Source organism: Bos taurus, chromosome 1 (assembly GCF_002263795.3).
Source record: "Bos taurus isolate L1 Dominette 01449 registration number 42190680 breed Hereford chromosome 1, ARS-UCD2.0, whole genome shotgun sequence".
Classification (NCBI taxonomy): Eukaryota; Metazoa; Chordata; class Mammalia; order Artiodactyla; family Bovidae; genus Bos; species Bos taurus.
The window spans coordinates 71,223,030-71,242,167 of record NC_037328.1 but is presented as its reverse complement, the minus strand read 5'-3'; the positions used below and the strand labels follow the sequence as shown (position 1 = coordinate 71,242,167).

Below are 19,138 nucleotides of genomic sequence, written 5' to 3'. Positions count from 1 at the left end.
CATTTTCTTTGTCCATTCACCTATTGATGGATGCTTAGGTTACTTCCATAACCTGGCTATTGTAAATAATGCTGTAATGAACGTTGAGGATGCAGGTATCTCTTAGAAATAACCCAATTAGACTTATGGTAGGTCACATGAAGTTGTTCCACAACTCACTAATGTTCTACTCGCTTTTTACATTTCTTTTCTTTATGTTTTATATTTTTGGTAGTTTCTATTGCTATGATTTCAAGTTCATTAATCTTTTCTTCTGCATTAATCTGCCATTAATTCCATCCAGAATATTTTCCATCTCATACTTTGTAGTCTTAATTTTTAAAAGGTCAGCTGTCCTTTCAAGTATCTTCCATTTTTCTATTTACCTTTCTGAACATAAGGAATACAGCTATGATCAGCATTAACTGAATCATTTACCTCCTCATTACAGGTCATATTTTCCCACATCCTTGCAAAACTTTTATTAGAGTCAAGACATTTTGATCCTGTTGGGTACTAGATATATCTGCATTCCTATAAATATTCTTAAGCTTTGTTTGTAATGCTGTAAGGTTACTTGCAACTGTCTGATTTTTGCAAGGTCTTGGTTTTGAAATTTGTTAGGTAGGACTGAAATAATGTTCACTCTAGGGCTTAGTATTCCCCACTACTGAGTACTTCCGTTTACTCTATCCAAAGCCTAGTGAATTACAAGGATTATCCCAGTCTGGTTGGTGGGAACAGGTACCACAGCTAGACCTGTGTGAGACACTATTACCTCTAATTTTTTCATATAGTTCTTTTCCCAGCATCAAGCAGTTTCCTCACATGCATGCATTAATTAATACTCAACTATGCATTCAGGGGAACCTCTGTGGATCTCTGGAATTTGTCTCTATGCAGTTCTCTCTTCTCTGATACACTGTTAGTGAATTCTAGTGACTCTGTGTGCATGCATGCTAAGTCACTTCAGTCGTGTCTGATGGGATTCTCCAGATAAGAATACTGGAGAGGGTTGCCATGCCATACCCTCCTCCAGGGAATCTTCCCAACCCAGGGGTCAAACCTGCATCTCTTATGTCTCCTGCATTGGCAGGCGGGTTCTTTACCACTAGTGTCACCTGGAAAGCACTTTTAGTGACTTTGGTCTTTCCCAAATCCTACCTTTATCTCCTTAACTCAAGAAGTCCACTAGGCTCTGCTTAGGTTCACCCTCCCTGTACCACAGTCTGAACTCTCATGTAATAAACTAGGACAACTGAAGGGCTAACGTTATTTATTTCTCATCTCTAAGATTTCACTGCTTGATTTTCAATTATTTTTTCCATTCTTTCTTATATTTTGTCTATTTCTTGGTTGTTTCAAGTGGAAAGCAAATGTGTTCCTGTTCTTTACCTTGGCCAAGGCAGAAGTCCTAACACATTTTGACTGAGTGAAACTTGCAATTTCAAAAACATTTCCATTTTGACCTATAAAATATCAATTTCTTATGTTTCAATCTAATATTATGCTGTTTCCAAAGAATGTGAGAGATTTTGATTAAAAATCTACAATGAAACTAGTTAAGACTTGTTTTATTTTCAAATTGCTCAGAAGCTATCATAAACTCATATCATCCATACAGTCAAAAATTTTGTCTTATCTAATAGAATCAAGATATATAAGCATCAATCATTCCCTATGTATAAATTCTCTTCTATCTAGTTAAAGTCACCAAATAATACCACATCTCATGACAAAGTTTCTCTGCACAAAGAATTGGGGCCACAGTCTCAACTCAGCTAGGCAGAAGGAAATAGCATCTAATATATCAGGAAATCAACTTCTAATCATACAAACGAGACATCTATTTTTCTAGACGCTTCCAAAATGAAAAAGTAAATTCACGTAAAAGATTTGTAATTAGATATTAGAGAATTAGGAAGCAGAAAATCAAGATAAAGAGAAACCTGTCAAGCAATCTATAATGGGACCCTTTACCCACCTTATTTTCTCATTATAGGCAACCTGCACACACCCCTATCTCATCCCAACCACAGGTATGGGTATGTGGGTATGTGACCTCTTTTTGGGTATCTATGCATAAAAAAATTCCACTTTCTTAAAACATGGTAGATCATTTTATTAAGTAAATTTAAATATGATTCCAATCCATGTCAGTACAAGCCAAGAACTGTATTTAAATTTGAAATGTACTTTTTTTTTTTGGCTGTACCATTCAGCTTGCAGGATCTTAATTCCCAGACCAGGGACTGAACCTGGGCAGTGAAAGTGTGGAGTCCTAACCACTGTACTGCCAGGGAATTCCCAAAACATATTGTGTAAAAATTAAAAAGCCTCATTCAGAATTCATGCTCAGTGAAAAAAAGAAACAAACAAACAAAAAAAAAGGATCTTCCCACATATGTATCTAAACTGCCATATATGTGAACATGTGTACCTAAACTGCCATACAGACACAAAAATAGAAATAGGAAGAAATGGTAACGAGAGGTTAAAATAGGGGAAAGCTTAGCATTGTATACTTTTTATACTCCCTGAATTATAAACCATGAGGATATAATTACCTACTCAAAAACAAATGTAAATAAAACAGGTGAAGAAATTAGACTAAATCACAATTAGAAATAAACCACCATCCTAAATGTCTCCAAGTATATCCAAGTGTATTTTGCCTTTTTAAAATTCATATACAGAATGAACTAAAACAGTTTCCCCAAATTTCTTAATAGGAATCACTTCAGTCATTAAGAGATTTGGGGATCCAATTTGATTTGCTGAATTAAGCTTTCTCAGAAAGACAATAATCTGCACCAAAAATACCCCCTGGTGATTCTTATCAAAGTTAGGCAAACTCTTAACTAAGGAGTAAGATTTATTTCCCAAAAGAACACCAACTTTGCAATTAGACAATCCTGGATTCATTTCCTGGCTTTTCCATTTACCTATGTGATCCGGGATAAGTTATTTGGACCCTTTGTGCCTGTTTCCTTATCTAGAAAATGGAATCTTTCCAAGGATGCTGTAAAGATTAATCTATGAAAAGGATGTGGGACATAATCTTTCTTATAATGCTTAATTTTATCTTGCTTCCTTCAAAAAAAATACCTGTTATATAGATATCCAATAAATATTTGTTTCCTTTCCTCCCATACCCATATTATACAGATGTTGGGGTATATGTCAAATTTTAACAAAGTAGTTGTTGTTGAAGCAGTATTTATTAATCACTAATCTTTTCAAAGACAAGCCTTAATATAATCGCCATTTTAGCTGACTTATTACAGACAAGTATGACAAGTTTCACTCACTTTTTAAAGAATACTCCTATCCTATCTTTTACATACACTTAACAAAATGAATTAAAAAATACTACAATGTCATCTTGTCTATTTTGCCTTAATCCAATTACAATATTCCTACAATAATTTCCCTCTCAAAAAATCCCTCTAACAGTTGTACCTCTGTTATGTTTCTCTCTCGTAATGAAGCCAACTCATACGGATCCACAAAAAGTCCTGTTGGGATGTACTGTTTAATTAAGAGTCGGCAGGTCTGTAAGTCCTCAATGCTTTCTCCAAATTTCACTTTTGTTAACAGGTCTCTGTAAGACAAGTATGTTTTAAGTAAATATCTTCATTCAATTTTTTTTCTTAAGAATTCATTCAATTTTTAAACAAGCTAATATAACAAGCTTATATTTAAATTAACACAAATATTATATTTCAAATTAGTTTTTCAAAAGAAGATCAAAAAATTAATGAAATATTTACATCACATCAGAACCACTCATTAGATCTTTCAGAAATTCATGTCATAGTCACAGTATCCTTTTAGGGTATCCTATTAGACAAACATCAATGGGAAAGGATGGAGTCCAGAAACAGACACACACTTTTTAAAAATAAAGGTGCCAATATAATTTGATGGGGAAAAGATTATCTTTTCAACAAACAATGCTGAAACAACTGTGTACCTATATAGAAAAAACTGAACTGTGACCTCTACCTCATACCATACCACAAGTATTAATCTAAAATAAACCTATTTTAATAAACTTAAATGTACAATTGTCTCAGCTTTCTCTCTGGAGGCTTATTTTGGACCAAGTGCAGAGAAGGAGGTCCAAAGCACGGTGATTTTGCTTAAGTGAGAAAACAGGGATAGAAGATAAGGGAGGATTAAGCAGCTAGAAGTCACAGCACTACGTTCCAGAGAGGAAGTATCTTTGTACAATGAGTTCTAGAAGTCTGAATTGGAGTCCCCTTGAATTTTTATTGAGTACTAAAATAAACATGAGTAATACGTAACTCCACAGGACTGGACAAAGAATTACCAAGGAACTGAAAGATAAGAAATTCTGAAATTTCACAAAGACACTGCATTCCACCAACCAAAGGATAGAAACCAAAGAGTTCAGCAGAGATCCCACTGAGATAGAAAGTAGAATGGCGGTTGCCAGGCCAGGTGGTTGGGGGATGGGGATGAGGAGTTACTGTTAAGAGGTACAGATTTCAGTTTTGTAAGATGAAGAGTGGTCTGTGGATAGTTAGTAATAATGGGAACACAACAATGGGAATGTCCTTAATGCCACTAAAGTGTATAATTTAAAATGGTTAGGACAGCATATTTTATGTTACAGGTATTTTACCACAATTAAAATAAATAATAGTGTAAAAAATATATGACTGATCAGAGCAAAAGTAACAACAATTTTGGCAGGTTTACAACATAAGCAAAAAAGCATAAAGTTAATTAACGTATGGCAAGAATAGCATAAAGGGGAGAAGAAAGAAATGAACTATTCTGCTATAAGATTCATGCATTATTCATGGTATAAACAGTATTATCTGAAGGTAGTCTCTGATAAGTTAAAATTGTAAACCCTAAAGCAACTAATTTTTTAAAAAGAGAGAGGTATAGTTAATAAGCCAAAAATGGAGATAAAATGGAATGATCTAAAAATATTCCATTTATCCAAAATAAGGCAAGAAAAAAGAAAAAAGATTAGATGGTACAAATAGAAAAAAATATAGAAAAGAAGTAGCAAGATGAGTAAATTTAAACCAAACCAACCAAATCTATATTAACATTAAAAGTATATGGTCTAATCACTCCAGTTAAAATATAGAGATTGACAGATTGGATGAAATAGCAACACTTAACTATATGCTGTCTACAAGAAATGGCAAATATAAACACAGATAAAAGTAGAAGGATGGAAAAATGTATGCAAATATTAATAACAATACTATAGAGTGGCTCTGATGCTGGGAGGGATTGGGGGCAGGAGGAGACGGGGATGACAGAGGATGAGATGGCTGGATGGCATCACTGACTCGATGGACGTGAGTCTGAGTGAACTCCGAGAGTTGGTGATGGACAGGGAGGCCTGGCCTGCTGCGATTCATGGGGTCGCAAAGAGTCGGACACGATTGAGCGACTGAACTGAACTGAGAGTGGCTATAATAATACTGAAAAAGAAGACTTTAGGACAAGGAATATTGCCATGGATAAAGAAGAATACCACACAAAAATAAAAGGGTCAATCATCAAGAAAATATAACAAGAAAATAAAATATAACAATAATTTATATATAAAATATAACTGTCTGTAGCCAATAACAGAGCTTCAAAGATTCCTGTATTCTACATCATAGTAAAAACGGGTAGCACTATAAGGATAAACAGACAAATTCAGAATTACAGCAAAAGATTTTGATACCCTTCTTTCAGTAATGGATAGAACAAGTAGAGAGAAAATCAGTAAAGACACAGAAAACATGAACAACCTTCAATTTAGTTGATCTAACTGACAATTATAGTAATAGAACATTCTAAGTGCATAAGAAAAACTATATGCTGAGCATTAAAAGAAGTCTCTAAAAGTTTTAAAGAACTGAAATCAAGCAGAATATGGTCTCTTAACAACTTGGCATTAAATTGGGACTCAATAGGAGAAGGAGCTACGGCCTCCTCCAAGCCACAGCCTCAGCCTCTCTTGTCCTTCAGACTATGCCTGGGATCTGCTGCCAGGTAGCCTTGGTCCCACAGACCTGCTTGTATGGTCTCAGGTTTCTTTACCTCCAGAAAGAAAAACTGACACCCTGCAACTTGGAAATTGATGTAAGAGACTGAAATTAGGGACTTCTTTCAAATATGAACATGGTTAATCAAAACCCAAAGGATCAATACTGGAAATAAAATATGCCAGTTCAAACTAGTATTTCTGGGAGAGCCTGCTGTTGGCAAATCAAGCCTGGTGCTTCATTTTGTGAAGGGCCAACTTCATGACTTTCAAGAGAGTACCACTAAGGCTGTTTTTCTAAGCTGCATGAAATGTGGGACATGGGATACAATTGGTCAAGAATGATTATCACAGCCTAGCAACAATTACTACAGGGGAGTACCGGCAGCCATTAGTTGCATAAAAAGTAAAGTAAAGTGAAGTCGCTCAGTTGTGTCCGACTGTTTGCGACACCATGGACTGTAGCCCACCAGGCTCCTCCATCCATGGAATTTTCTAGGCAAGAGTACTGGAGTGGGTTGTCATTTCCTTCTCCAGGGGATCTTCCCGACCCAGGGATGGAACCAGGGTCTCCCTCATTGCGGGTAGACACTTTACCGTCTGAGCCACCAGGGAATCAACTTATATTTCTTCAAGCCCCTTTTTTGGGGCAGGGGAGGCAAGAATACTGGAGTGGGTTGTCATTCCCTTCTCCAGGGGATCTTCCCGACCCAGGGATTGAACCCAGGTCTCCCGAATTGTAGGCAGACGCTTTACCGTCTGAGCCACCAGGGATTGCAAATGAGGGGTCCTTTGTAAGAACAAAAAACTAGGTTAAATTACTTCAGAGAGAAGTGAGTCCTAACACTGTCATAACTTTACCAGGAAAGTAGGTCGATCTAGAAAAAATGGGCTGAGATTTCCAGGAAGCACAGTCCTGTGCAAATGACAAGGTATTCACGAAGACATCATCTCAAACAACAATGAATGTAAATAAAATATTCACAGTAATAGCTAAAAAGTTGCCAAGGAATGAACTACAGAATCCAGGACCAAATTCTGCCAGAGCAAGAGCAGCAGACCTTACTGAACCCATTACAGTCAACCACGGGTCAGTGGTTAGGTAGAATATTCTTCTGCTTTCTAAATGTTAGCAGGGGAATTGGAGCATTAAACAAGTTTAGTATGACTTATAATAGAGTCAAGTTTCTAATACAGAATTATTTTAAGTGTCTTGAACTTCATTTTTAATAAATGTATGTGTCCCTTACTAATATTTCAGAAACAGACAGAGAGAATGAGAGCTGTGTGTTCACCTATTTCACTGGCACATTAAGGGGAATCATTTCTCATCACCAGAAACATAGACAAGTGACTGGACCCAAAGTGAATCAGAATCTACAGTTCTATGAAAAAGATCTGGAACACTCCAGAAACATTCTTTATTTAGAAGGAGAGTCTAAAGATACTTATACTTAGCCACAGTATTCATGCTAACAGTAACTTTTCCTAGTATCTATATTTAAAGTGTATGTTCCACATTTTAACAAATTATTCAAAAGAAAATAGTCCCGTATCTTTAAGGGGAAAAAATGAACATCAATAGCGTCTAAACTATATAGCCAGACCTATTATTTTTCAAATGAAAAATCAAATGTAAACCCATCTTGTTTTAGGAATATGAAAAATGATAAGTGCATTTAATGAATCATGTCCCCCAGACATGTGAGCTTATCAACAAAACTGAAATAAATCAGGTGTCTGTGATTCTGTTTAATCACTGCTAGCCATTACATAGGTTTTGTTGTTTAGTGGCAGAGAAGGAGCTTTTGCCCCCACTGGACATAATAGTCAATACACTGACAATTACGAACATTCAAACTTATTTTAAAGTCCATCTTCAGCTGTGCTATAAGTAGGGTAATATATTGTGGTTTCCATGTTGTTCAGTTGCTAAGCTGTGTCCGACTCTTTGCAACCCCATGAACTACAGCATTCCAGGCTTCCCTGTTGTTCACTATCTTCTGGAGTTTGCTCAAACTCATGTCCATTGAATTAGTGATGTCATCCAACCATGTTTATTACTCATTTGTAATACTTAAAGAGCTGCTTAAAAGTATGCAAATGTATAGTTACTAAAACAGTTAAATTTTTTCCTTTTCTCCCCCTTTGAAAGGAAAGGGCTGTTTCAATATTTTACTGGGAAAGATTGAGGGCAGGAGGAGAGGGGGGCGGCAGAGAATGAGATAGTTGGATGGTATCACCAACTCAATGGACACGCGTTTGAGCAAACTCAGGAGATAGTTAGGGCAGGGAAGCCTGGCATGCTGCAGTCCATGGGGTCGCAAAGAGCTGGACACAACTTAGCGACAGAACAACAGTGAATGTGCAACATCTTATCATCAGAAAAAACATATATTTTAAAAGACAGAGATCTTCAAGACCTCCCTCCAAGATGACATTCAATCAATCAACCAACCAAAACATGTTGGATGTATTAGTTAATCTTTACAAAGTTATTCACCTGTATTACCTTCCAGTTCACATTCTTCATTTTGCTCACAAATAGAACACATAAATTTCACCAAAAGACTTGTAGAAAATCAAATACACTACAACTATAGTATCCTCTGATCCACTTATCCAGTAACTCTATAAAAGAAATAGAAAGTGAAAGTCGCTCAGTCATGTCCGACTCTTTGCGACCCCATGGACTATAAGTACACATAATTCTCCCCGCCAGAATACAGTTCCCAGAGACCAGCAATTTCTATCCTGTCCTGTAGTGCTATGTGACAAGCACTACATTAAGGAACTTGCCACATATTCTCTGATCTAATCCTAACAACCCTAATAAGGAAATACTTTCATTATCTAATTTCATCAGTAAGGTAACAAAGACTTAAGTAACTTGACTAAGGGTACACATATACTAAATAATAGAGCTACATTGTTAGTCCAAATTTATTTGAATTAAAAACAAGCAAACAAACAGAAAAACCAAGTTCTTTCTACTATACCTCCTAGCCATTCACATGCAGCCTAAAATTGAAGAGTGAGGAGAGTGAGGTATTTTAGTTTAAGGTGATGTATAAAATGACTTAAAAATCATTTTAAATCATAAAATGATTTAAAAAATCATAAATGATTTTAAAAATAAATATCAGAATTTATAAATCAAATATCTGACAATAACTTCAAAGTAACCACTTTGAGAGGCTTTAAAGTTTGGGAATCGCTTATGGAACAGCTTCCACAACTTTAACCAGTCTTTTAAATATCTTCAATATTGGCAATATTCATTTTTGAGAATAGTTTCTATTTTGGAAATAGTTTGGGCTTTGGAACCAAGTTTTGTAAATCAGAAATACTGATTTAGGGTGGTATCTTTGTACATGAGACTGTGGCTTTGAAGTATGATAGTCCTAAATTTCCATCAGAGATCTACCACTCTAAACTCTACTTAAAGTCCCTGAGCCCTAGTTCCCTCATCTGAAATACAAGAAAGGTATCATCTACCTTACAACCATTGTGAAGATTAAATGGAATATGTATATATAGCTCTTGTCTATATAAATAAATAATAGATATGTACAGTAAATAATAAATGTTTGTTTTCTCCTTCTCTTCTCCACTGTTATTTTATCATTGTTTCAAACTATGAACTGCTTATCTGTCAGTTATAACTCTAAGAATGCAAGTGATTTTTTTTTAGTTTATCCATTTAGTTTCAGCTATCAATTTTTGGTTTTAAATTACATGAAATTGTATTTTGATATAAGTCAATGGGCAACATACCTGTGGAAACCATCTTTCAAAACTTCTTGTCTCAAAATAATTTCAGAACAAGTGGCCCTTATGCCTGTAAGAATGAAAAGACTTTTTTTAAATAAAATAAACACTCAATGAAAGAATATTTAAATAATTAGAAAATAATTATTTGAATAGACTTTAATTGATTGGAAAATCTAACCAACCTAAAACAAAACAAACACCCTTAAAACTTAAGCAATTTGTGCTATATATAAATCTATTTCTAGTGTAGCATAGGGGTTAAAAGCCTTGACTTTGGTGTTAGATTGGCTAATTTCAAACAACAGTCTGTCACTTAATAGCTGTTTGACGTTGAAGAAGACAGTTTCTCTCATTGCTAGTTGTCATGAGAATTTAATATATGTAGAAGCACTTGGAACAGGGTCAACCACAGAGCACCCACTCTGTGTAAGTGTTTGTTATTTATATTACTTTATTCAGGTGATCACTGGACATCAAAAAGAACAGAACGGCGAAAGAGCCAGGAAAACTCAATTTTAATCCTAGCTCACTGAAACTGAGTATCAGATACAAATTGGCAACTTCTATATTCTATCATCCACAAGTAGAAAAAAGAAGGTACATTTATGCAGTGTGTAGACAATGAGAAGGTTTAAAGAAAAGACAAAAACTGGAGGCTTTTCAAAGGTTCAAAGGGTTCTTTTATAAACTTAGAATAACCCAAAATTTCACTAATCTCACTCCATGCAGAACTTACACATTAAAACTGTTACTCAGTGTCAGTTTCATAAAATTTAAAAATTTAGCTACTGCTGTTGCTAAGTCACTTCAGTCATGTCCGACGCTGTGAGACCCCAGAAACGGCAGCCCACCAGGCTCCCCCATCCCTGGGATTCTCCAGGTAAGAACACTGGAGTGGGTTGCCATTTCCTTCTCCAATGTAGGAAAGTGAAAAGTGAAAGTGAAGTCGATCAGTCGTGTCCGACTCCTAGTGACTCCATGGACTGCAGCCTTCCAGGCTCCTCCATCCATGGGATTTTCCAGGCAAGAGTACTGGAGTGGGGTGCCATTAGCTACTAATGATTACCAAATCAGCCCAGGCACCTTGCTATGGAATTTTACTCCATTTTGCAAAGCTGGAAATGTGTGAGAACATTAAAACAAACACAGAAAAACCATACACTATTGTATGTTGTGAATTCCATTAGATGTATTCCTGAGAAGACCCCCAAAAAATGAAGTGGAAAGGAAACATTTGAAATATACCGGAGAGGGAAGGAAGGGGGAAACTATGAAAGATAACATTTATTAAATAATACTTATATGACAGATTCTCTACTTGGGGTTTTCAGGTGTATTTTAACTTTCATGATCTAGAGAAATAGGCCAGCAAAATTACTGCCATTTGTACACAGGAATAAAGTGAAGTCACTCAGTCATGTCCGACTCTCTGTGACCCCATGGACTGTAGCCCACCAGGCTCCTCTGTCCATGGGATTTTCCAGGCAAGAACACTGGAGTGGGCTGCCATTTCCCTCTCCATTACAGGAGTAAAGTGAAAGTGAAGTCGCTCAGTCGTGTCCGACTCTGCAACCCCATGGACTGTAGCCTACTAGGCTCCTCCGTTCATGGGATTTTCCAGGCAAGAATACTGGAGTGGGGTGCCATTTCCTTCTCCAACACAGGAGTAAACTCTGACATAAATACTAACTGTCTACATCATACAACTAGGTAAGTCACTGATTAGAAGTAAGATTTGCCTGACTTTTAAAGTCTAAGGTATTTCAGTTCTTCTTGCTATTTAACAAAATCCTTAATTACTTTGGAGAAGTATCTCATCCTTTCCCAAACAAATAACTTATAGAATATCTCTTGTAAAAATTCAGACATTTCTTCAATATTTAATTTTAACAGAGGTGGGGGAAGGGTTTATATCTGCCTATAAATTAAATTAGAAAAAAGGTCAGATTAACAGGCTTAAATTCTATGGAGTATAGACTAGAAAATGGTAAATTTCATTTATCTTGGGATGATAGAAAAGCTAATTTACAAACAGTATAGCAAATACTAGATTATTTATGATTTTTAAGGCAAAGGTACCATTTTCAAAATGAATTTGTTGCATCTGAATTCACTTTCAAGATTTTTACTCTTAAATTTTACTTTACTTGGTTTTTGTGGCCTGAATTGGCTCTGGAAATTGACCCCCTTTACAAATTGCTGTAAAGTCTTTAGTTATCAATAAGCCCAGTTGTTCGAAAATTATTTTGGGCCTAATAATTCCTTCTTCAAATAAATTTGAGAACCTAATACGTAAACACACAAAAGCAGAACTACACTGATTGACAGATACTAGTCTAATATGCTGGTTTTAAAGACAGCTTCCGTACTGGTTTTCCTGGTGTGTGTGTTCTGACTTTTCTTTCCCTATCAAACGTTATCACTTTATTGTAACTACTACTGCACTTACCCATCTCCCCTACTACATTGCAAGCTCCACGAGGGCTGGATTCACAGCACCTAGCACAGCACTTCTGCCCACGAACTTGAGCACAAAGAAGTGAATCGACTCGCTCGCCCAGCCCAGAGTCATAAAGAAACCCTAGCACAATCCAGTTTATTATCAAACATGTTTGTAAAACAAAATTAGTCGTCCTCCCCTTTCCACGCTCCCCGAGTGTAGGTACTCTAGATTAGGGTTCTCACACCTCACAGGGCACTTAGGCTCTGTTGGTCCCGCAGTGGTCAGAAGCTTCATGCATCCCAAGAGCACCCCAAAATGCTTCACGGCTGTACTTCACAACGTTTTAGTAATAGTGCTGCACGTCCCTCAGAAAGACAAAGCCTGCCTCTCCAGAGAACCAGGACTGGTCACAAAGAATGAAGGCGAGGGCGGTGGGAGGTCCAGGAACTTGCAGCCTTCGTTTTTTACCTCCTGCTACTCACCCTACTTCCCTGTGGCTCAGACGGTAAAGCGTCTGCCTACAATGCGGGAAACCTGGGTTCTATCCCTGGGTCGGGAATTCCCGATACCCTGGAGAAGGAAATGGCAACCCACTCCAGTATGCTTGCTTGGAAATCCCATGGACGGAGGAGCCTGGTGGGATATAGTCCATGGGGTCGCAAAGACTCGGACACGACTGAGCAACTTCACTTCACTTTCACTCACCCTACAGTTCTAGGGTCGCGAGAAGCACGTTTGCAAAGGGACGAACTGAGAGGTCTCGGGAACCTCGAGTGCTCCCCACCCTCTCAGACCTTAACCCCGCCCCACTCCCGAGGCCCAGCTCCGCCCCTTACCGGAGACGAAGTGGGTGTTGTTGAACGTTGTGGCTGGCGAGCAGGTGAACCCAGCCGCCTCCCAGAGAAGCAGCCAGGCCACTGCCCTGACGGCCACCGCTGGGGCAGCCAGGACGCCGGAGAACGCGCGCCCCAGAAGAGCACGCGGGGATAAAATGCGATCAGAGGAACGTGCACAAGGTTCACACTGCTCCTAGAGCGCACTGTCGCGGAGTTTGGGACCCGGAAGGAAGATTCGCTGCGCTCACGCCTGCGATCCTGCAGTTTCCCGGCTCCCCGCCCCTAAATGTTCCGGGATAGCGATAGGCCGTCGTCCAGCCCCTTCGTCGCCCCGCCCCTCGCCCTCACGGTTGGGGGCGGAGCAAGGAATGGCGCAAGCGCAGTAACGTGCACCGGGGCTGTTTGAGACAGCTCCGTGGACCCCGAGTCTGACACTGAACCCCGCACGCTGTCCTGGGAACCGCCTAGCCGAGCTCCCGGCATTCTCCTCCATCCAGGTATTTGCCGATGCAGGTATCTTCCTGCCGGAGAATTCACCCCACAGTCACGTCTGCGAAGCTGTGGCTGTCGTCTTTTTCTGCAGCGCCAGGCTTTGCCTGGCCTTAAAAGTTAAGTGCTCCTAGGTGCACTACGGTTGGTGGACAGGTTTTAGACGTTGACCAGCAGAAGATGCATTTTCTGTACTTCTCTATGGATAAGAAAGTCAGCCTTGCACTAGTGAGGGGCATGGATAGGGAGAGGATCGTCTACCTGATGGCAAAATCCGTACATTCTTAGATGCTGTGGGCGATGCTTGGCAAGATATGCCAGTCATTGATCCCTGGGGAGGAAAGTATTAATGTCTAGAAGAAAAACTTGGTAAATGTGTCGTCTGTCTTCATGAATTGAATATGTAAGCAGACCTGAAGAGTATCAGGTGCAGATTGGAGCAGAATGGAGAGGGCCCTAGGATGGATGTCTTAAAGACGAGAGATGTCAGAGCTCATTCGCTTCAGTCGTGTCCGACTCTGCGATCCCATGGACTGTAGCCCGTCAGGTTCCTCTGTCCATGGGATTCTCCAGGCAAGAATACTGGAGTGGGTTGCCATTTCCTTCTCCAGGGGATCTTCCTGACCCAGGGATCAAACCCGTGTCTCCTGTGTCTTTGGCATCGGCAGGCAGGTTCTTTACCACTACTGCCACCTGGATACTACCTAAACTTCAATATAGCAATATAAGCATGCTGTTAAATATAGAGATAGATTTTGGAAGAAACATTTAAAAGACTTGAAACTGATTACCTATGGAAAGGGGACCAGGAGAGGACAGCAGTTCTTTATTATGAGCCTCATAAAATTATGTTACATTTTAAACAGAATACAAACAATATTTTAGTAAAAATAAAAGTTTAATTTTAAAAAGAAAGAAAAGAGTGTAGTCATAAAACTTCATTATTGAGCATCACTTACATGCATTATTTATTAATACAGTCACATGAGTGTGTGGAATTTATATTGTGCTCACTAGGATCTTCTAGAAAGTTTACTATCAAATTTTAGTGAGGCAAACTGGGGGAAGTATTTGTTTAAAAAAAAAAAAAGAAGGAAAGGAAAGAGATGGAGAAGGAGGAGGAGAGGGAAAAGAAGAAAGAAGGGGTGGGATGGGATCACTGCATCAAATGAGAGACAGAATACAATAATTTGACAAAGCTGTTCTTTATATATGATCCATTTCCTAAGAATAAAAATTCTCAGTCCAACAGTAAGAGCTGAATAATATAGATTATGGTATATCCATAGAACAAAACATTTGCAGTCATAACATAAGTTTGCATTTTAGAATGACATTAAGTTTGCATTTAAAGACAAAATTACATGGGTTGTTAAATTTAAAAGACAGGACATAGAAAAGAATGAAATAATGCCATTTGAAGCAACATGGATGGACCTAGAGATTATCATACTAAGTGAAGTAAGAAATAGAAAGACAAATACCATATAATACAGTGTATGTGAAATCTAAAGTACGACACAAATGAACTTATCTACAAAACAGAAACAGATCATAGACATAGAGAACGAATTTGCGGCTGCGAAGAGGGAGGGGGTTTGGGGGAGGGATGGTTGGGAGTTTGAGATTAGCAGATGCAAACTGTCATATATAGAATGGATAATAAGGTCCTACTGTATAGCACAAGGAACTATATTCAATATCCTGTGATAAACCATAATGGAAAAAAATATAAAAAAGAATGTATATATGTTTATAACTAGTCACTTTGCTTTATAGCAAAAATTAACACACCATTGTAAATCCACTCTGGTGGCTCAGAGGGTAAAGCATCTGCCTGCAGTGTGGAGACCTGGGTTCGATCCCTGGGTGGGGAAGATTCCCCTGGAGAAGGAAATGGCAACCCACTCCAGTATTCTTGCATGGAAAACCCTATGGATGGAGAAGCCTGTTGGGCTACAGTCCATGGAGTCGCAAAGAGTTGGACATGACTGAGCAACTTCACTTTCAGCAAAATAAGTTTTTAAAATATTTAAAAGGCAGGAAATAGTATGTATCAATATAAAAACATATTAAAACTATGCCTACAAAAAAGACTGGAAGCAATCAGGGATGATTATTATTTTGTAAGTTTCTTCCTCACCCCTCCCAACTCTACAATAATCTATCAAGTAGTCCTGTTTCTATTGTGATTCTCTGGCAGAACTGAATTTATGAAGGTATCATCCCTTTGCTGTTTTACTTCTAGATTCTTTGACATTTGCAAATCTTCCTGAGAATACCATAGTCACATCTAAAGCATTCCCTATAATTATTTTTGCATTGAGAGCAGAGAAGAGGGAATGAAAAATATTAACCTTTAAAATGACTTTTTCTTGTAACTGAAAAAACATCATGTAGTGAGACAAATAAAAGCCGTATAAGCTTTGTTGCCTTGAAAATGTGAAGGCTGATTCTGCATCAGGTCTGACTTCTTGATCAGACTTCTAGACTGTCAACACTTAGAGAATGTACAGGATACACTGAATCAAACAATGGAATACCTAATCCAGATATTGTGTTGGGGATAGTGTGGTGAACTTTGGACATGTTTCCTGCCCTCAAGGAGCATACAGAATAGAAGGGGAAAAGATAGGTGATTAAATAAGTAGTTACCAAAAACTCAGTGAGGGAAAAAAAAGGCAAGAAACTCAATGAAGGACTTCCCTCCCAGTTCAGTGGTTAAGAATCTGCCTTCTAACGCAGGAGACACAAGTTTGCTCCCTGGTCAGGGAACTTAAGAGCCTACATACCTGTGCACTGTAGCTAAGAGAGGCCCAGACACTGCAGTGAAGACCCAGTGCAGTGAAAAACCAAACAAACAAAAAATACCTCAATGAGTAGAATGAGTACAGGAGGCGGAGGTCTGGTCTGGGGAACCTGTCAGGACATAATGTATTTAAAAGAGTTTAAAAATTCTTAGTACCTTGGCACTGAGGGTGCTTGTACATACTTGTTTAATTGGTAGACAAAAAAAGATCCTGTAAGTTGATTCTTGGGCTGAGTCAGGGAGGGGTTCCTACAGTCTTTGGTTAAAAGTACAGTGCACTAAGAGATCCAAACTGAACTGCATTTTAGGCTCAGGTGTGAACCTGCCTACATCCCTCAATGAACCAGGGATTCTACAGATTAAGGATAACCCAGGGCCAAACTGAACTTTCAAGATAGCTCTTGAAATACTGAGCTTGAACTGACCATGTATCTCCAGAATTGGACTAGAGCCAGATTTACCCGGGAGGAAAAGCAGGGAGGGATGTGATTTACCCAGCACTTAACATTTTTTCCCCTTTAGCAGGAAGTCATTATGTGACTAACACATTGTCATCAGATTTCCTCTGATTTACCGTGAAGTATATGTGAGAATGATGTGCACTGCCAAAAAATGTGGAATTAGGTTCCAGCCTCCGGCTATTATCTTAATCTACGAGAATGAAATTAAGGGGAAAAGTCGCCAGCGCATCATGCCAGTCCGAAACTTTTCCAAGTATTCAGGTATCTTATGTTTTATCTTGCCTCTTATCATAACTGTCATCTGAGTCAGTTTATAAGAACGATTTGGGTCTCATGTAATGGAGTGATATGGCCTTCAGTTAGACAGACCAAGGTTCAAGTCATGACTGTCAGAGAGGGTGTGTAAATTTGACTAAATTACTTAATCTTGGTGAGCATCCATTACCTAATCTGTTAAAGGAAATTGATAATCCTTTCAGGTCAGCTGCTGCTGCTGCTGCTAAGTCGCTTCAGTCATGGCCAACTCTGTGCAACCCCAAAGACGGCAGCCCACCAGGCTCCTCCGTCCCTGGGCAGTGTGGATTAAATGAGATAGCATTATACAATAATATTAATTCCCTTCTCCTCCTCCAAATGTGTTTTTTAATTTGTAGTCTTGATATTTCCTTAGTACCAATTCTAATATCTAAAGCTGTAATACTACTTTTTCTTCTCAGACATTTTCTTCAGTTGGAAATACTTAACATCTCCTCAAAGTGATTTTAAGTTACAGAAATAAAAAATATATCGATCCTTCCCCCATCACACTCAAAGCTGGATGTAAAGAAATAGGTCTGTAACTTAATTCATTCCCAAAAGCCACTTGGCTACTTGACTGTAATGATAGGTAATGCTTTCAGTAATCTGAGGGCCCTCAGTAGTCTGTGGTGTTGTGTGTGGTGTAATAGTTTTGTTTCTTGCTCCTAGATTGCAGTAGAGCTGCTGAACAATTAAAGAATAATCCACGACACAAGGGTTACCTGGAACAGGTATCCCTGAAGCAGCTAGAGAAGTTATTCAGCTTTTTACGAGGTAACTTGTGGGGGCAGAGTCTGGCAGAAACAATGGAACAGATTCAACGGGAAACAACCATTGATCCTGAGGAAGACCTGAACAAACTAGATGACAAGGAACTTGCCAAAAGGAAGAGCATCATGGATGAACTTTTTGAGAAAAATCAGAAGAAGAAGGATGATCCAAATTTTGTCTATGATATTGAAGTGGAGTTCCCACAGGATGAACAGCTACAGTCCTGTGGCTGGGACACAGAGTCAGCTGAAGAGTTCTGATAACCAAAAACTGGAAAAAAAAAATTATTGAGTAAATGCATATTTACACAAGACCATAGATTGATTGTAGAAAAATCTATAAAGAACACTGTACGTATTAGGTCACATTTGGATTGAGTGTTACTTTTCCAAACCAGGATATGTATAGCATCTACTATGTAGGTGCGTGTGGAATATAGGAAAACAAAATATAAGGATCTGCCTTTAAGGAGCTTACAGTCTAATTGGAAGATAAGTCAAAAGCTTGTGAAAAGCTAATTTAATGGTATTAGGCAGCAAAAAGATTAGTTCCAAATGCTTGATAAAGGCTCGAGAAGATCAGAACCTAGATTACTGTAGGGTAGAATAGTCAGGAAGGACTTTGTCCTTCAGTGGCAAAGTGGTATTTTGCTGGCCCTTGAGATGGTAGTATTTGGATAGAAGCTTAGGTAGGATTCCTGATTAGAGAAATTGGGAAGAAAAAAAGAGGGATGTTGTGGGGGATTGGGAAAGACATAGGAATTAGAACATTTTATTTGAGGAACAGTAAGCAAATTATAATGTGATAGTATTGGAGGACATGATGATTACTAGAGGATTATCCTGTATATATTATCTTTATATGTATTTAACTCTGTGAGGAGAACCCTTGTCGAATGCTCTGTAGCTGCAAATGGATATAATTTGATGGACAGCAGGGGAATTCTGGTCCCTCTCCCTGCCCTAGTATCAGGAAATATACACTCAAGACATTCTGAAACCTGAACCTCTTCTCATAAATAAGTTTTTTCATAAAATAGGAAATCTACCCATAATACCATAATAAATGAACATAAGTACTGCCAGTTTAGGCCTATTCATGAGTTTGTATCTACAAAGAGAAGATATTTGTTGTACACGGTTATATATGTATAGATACATCTTTCTTCATATTAGAATATTATTTAATTGGTAGAAATCCTCTGTTTTCTGCAAGGAAATTAGTACTCATTAAATAAAGTTGTAAAAATTA

The 19,138-nt window shown here is 38.2% G+C and overlaps 2 protein-coding genes across 4 annotated transcripts in view; one reads left to right on the top strand and one right to left on the bottom strand.

Annotated features, from left to right (window-relative positions):
* Window positions 1-13,543, bottom strand: part of PIGX (phosphatidylinositol glycan anchor biosynthesis class X) — a 24,472-nt gene extending 10,929 nt beyond the window's left edge. The window contains exons 1-4 of the mRNA XM_024997277.2: window positions 13,409-13,543; window positions 13,061-13,253; window positions 9,785-9,848; window positions 3,442-3,583 (exon numbers count right to left, since the gene is read on the bottom strand). Of these exons, the coding sequence (XP_024853045.1) occupies window positions 3,442-3,583; window positions 9,785-9,848; window positions 13,061-13,253; window positions 13,409-13,543 (534 nt within the window). The remainder of the gene's footprint in view (window positions 1-3,441; window positions 3,584-9,784; window positions 9,849-13,060; window positions 13,254-13,408) is intronic.
* CEP19 (centrosomal protein 19) lies at window positions 13,234-19,138 on the top strand. Of its 3 annotated transcripts, none has more exons than XM_005201540.5 (3): window positions 13,234-13,557; window positions 16,884-17,080; window positions 17,786-19,138. In XM_005201540.5, the coding sequence occupies exons 2-3, from the start codon at window positions 16,951-16,953 to the stop codon at window positions 18,145-18,147; spliced, it is 492 nt and encodes a 163-aa protein (XP_005201597.1). In that variant the 5' UTR covers window positions 13,234-13,557; window positions 16,884-16,950; the 3' UTR covers window positions 18,148-19,138. The 3 variants fall into 3 exon arrangements, with proteins under 3 accessions (XP_005201597.1, XP_005201596.1, NP_001092599.1); XM_005201539.5 differs by having other exon boundaries at window positions 16,881-17,080; NM_001099129.1 differs by having other exon boundaries at window positions 13,493-13,668.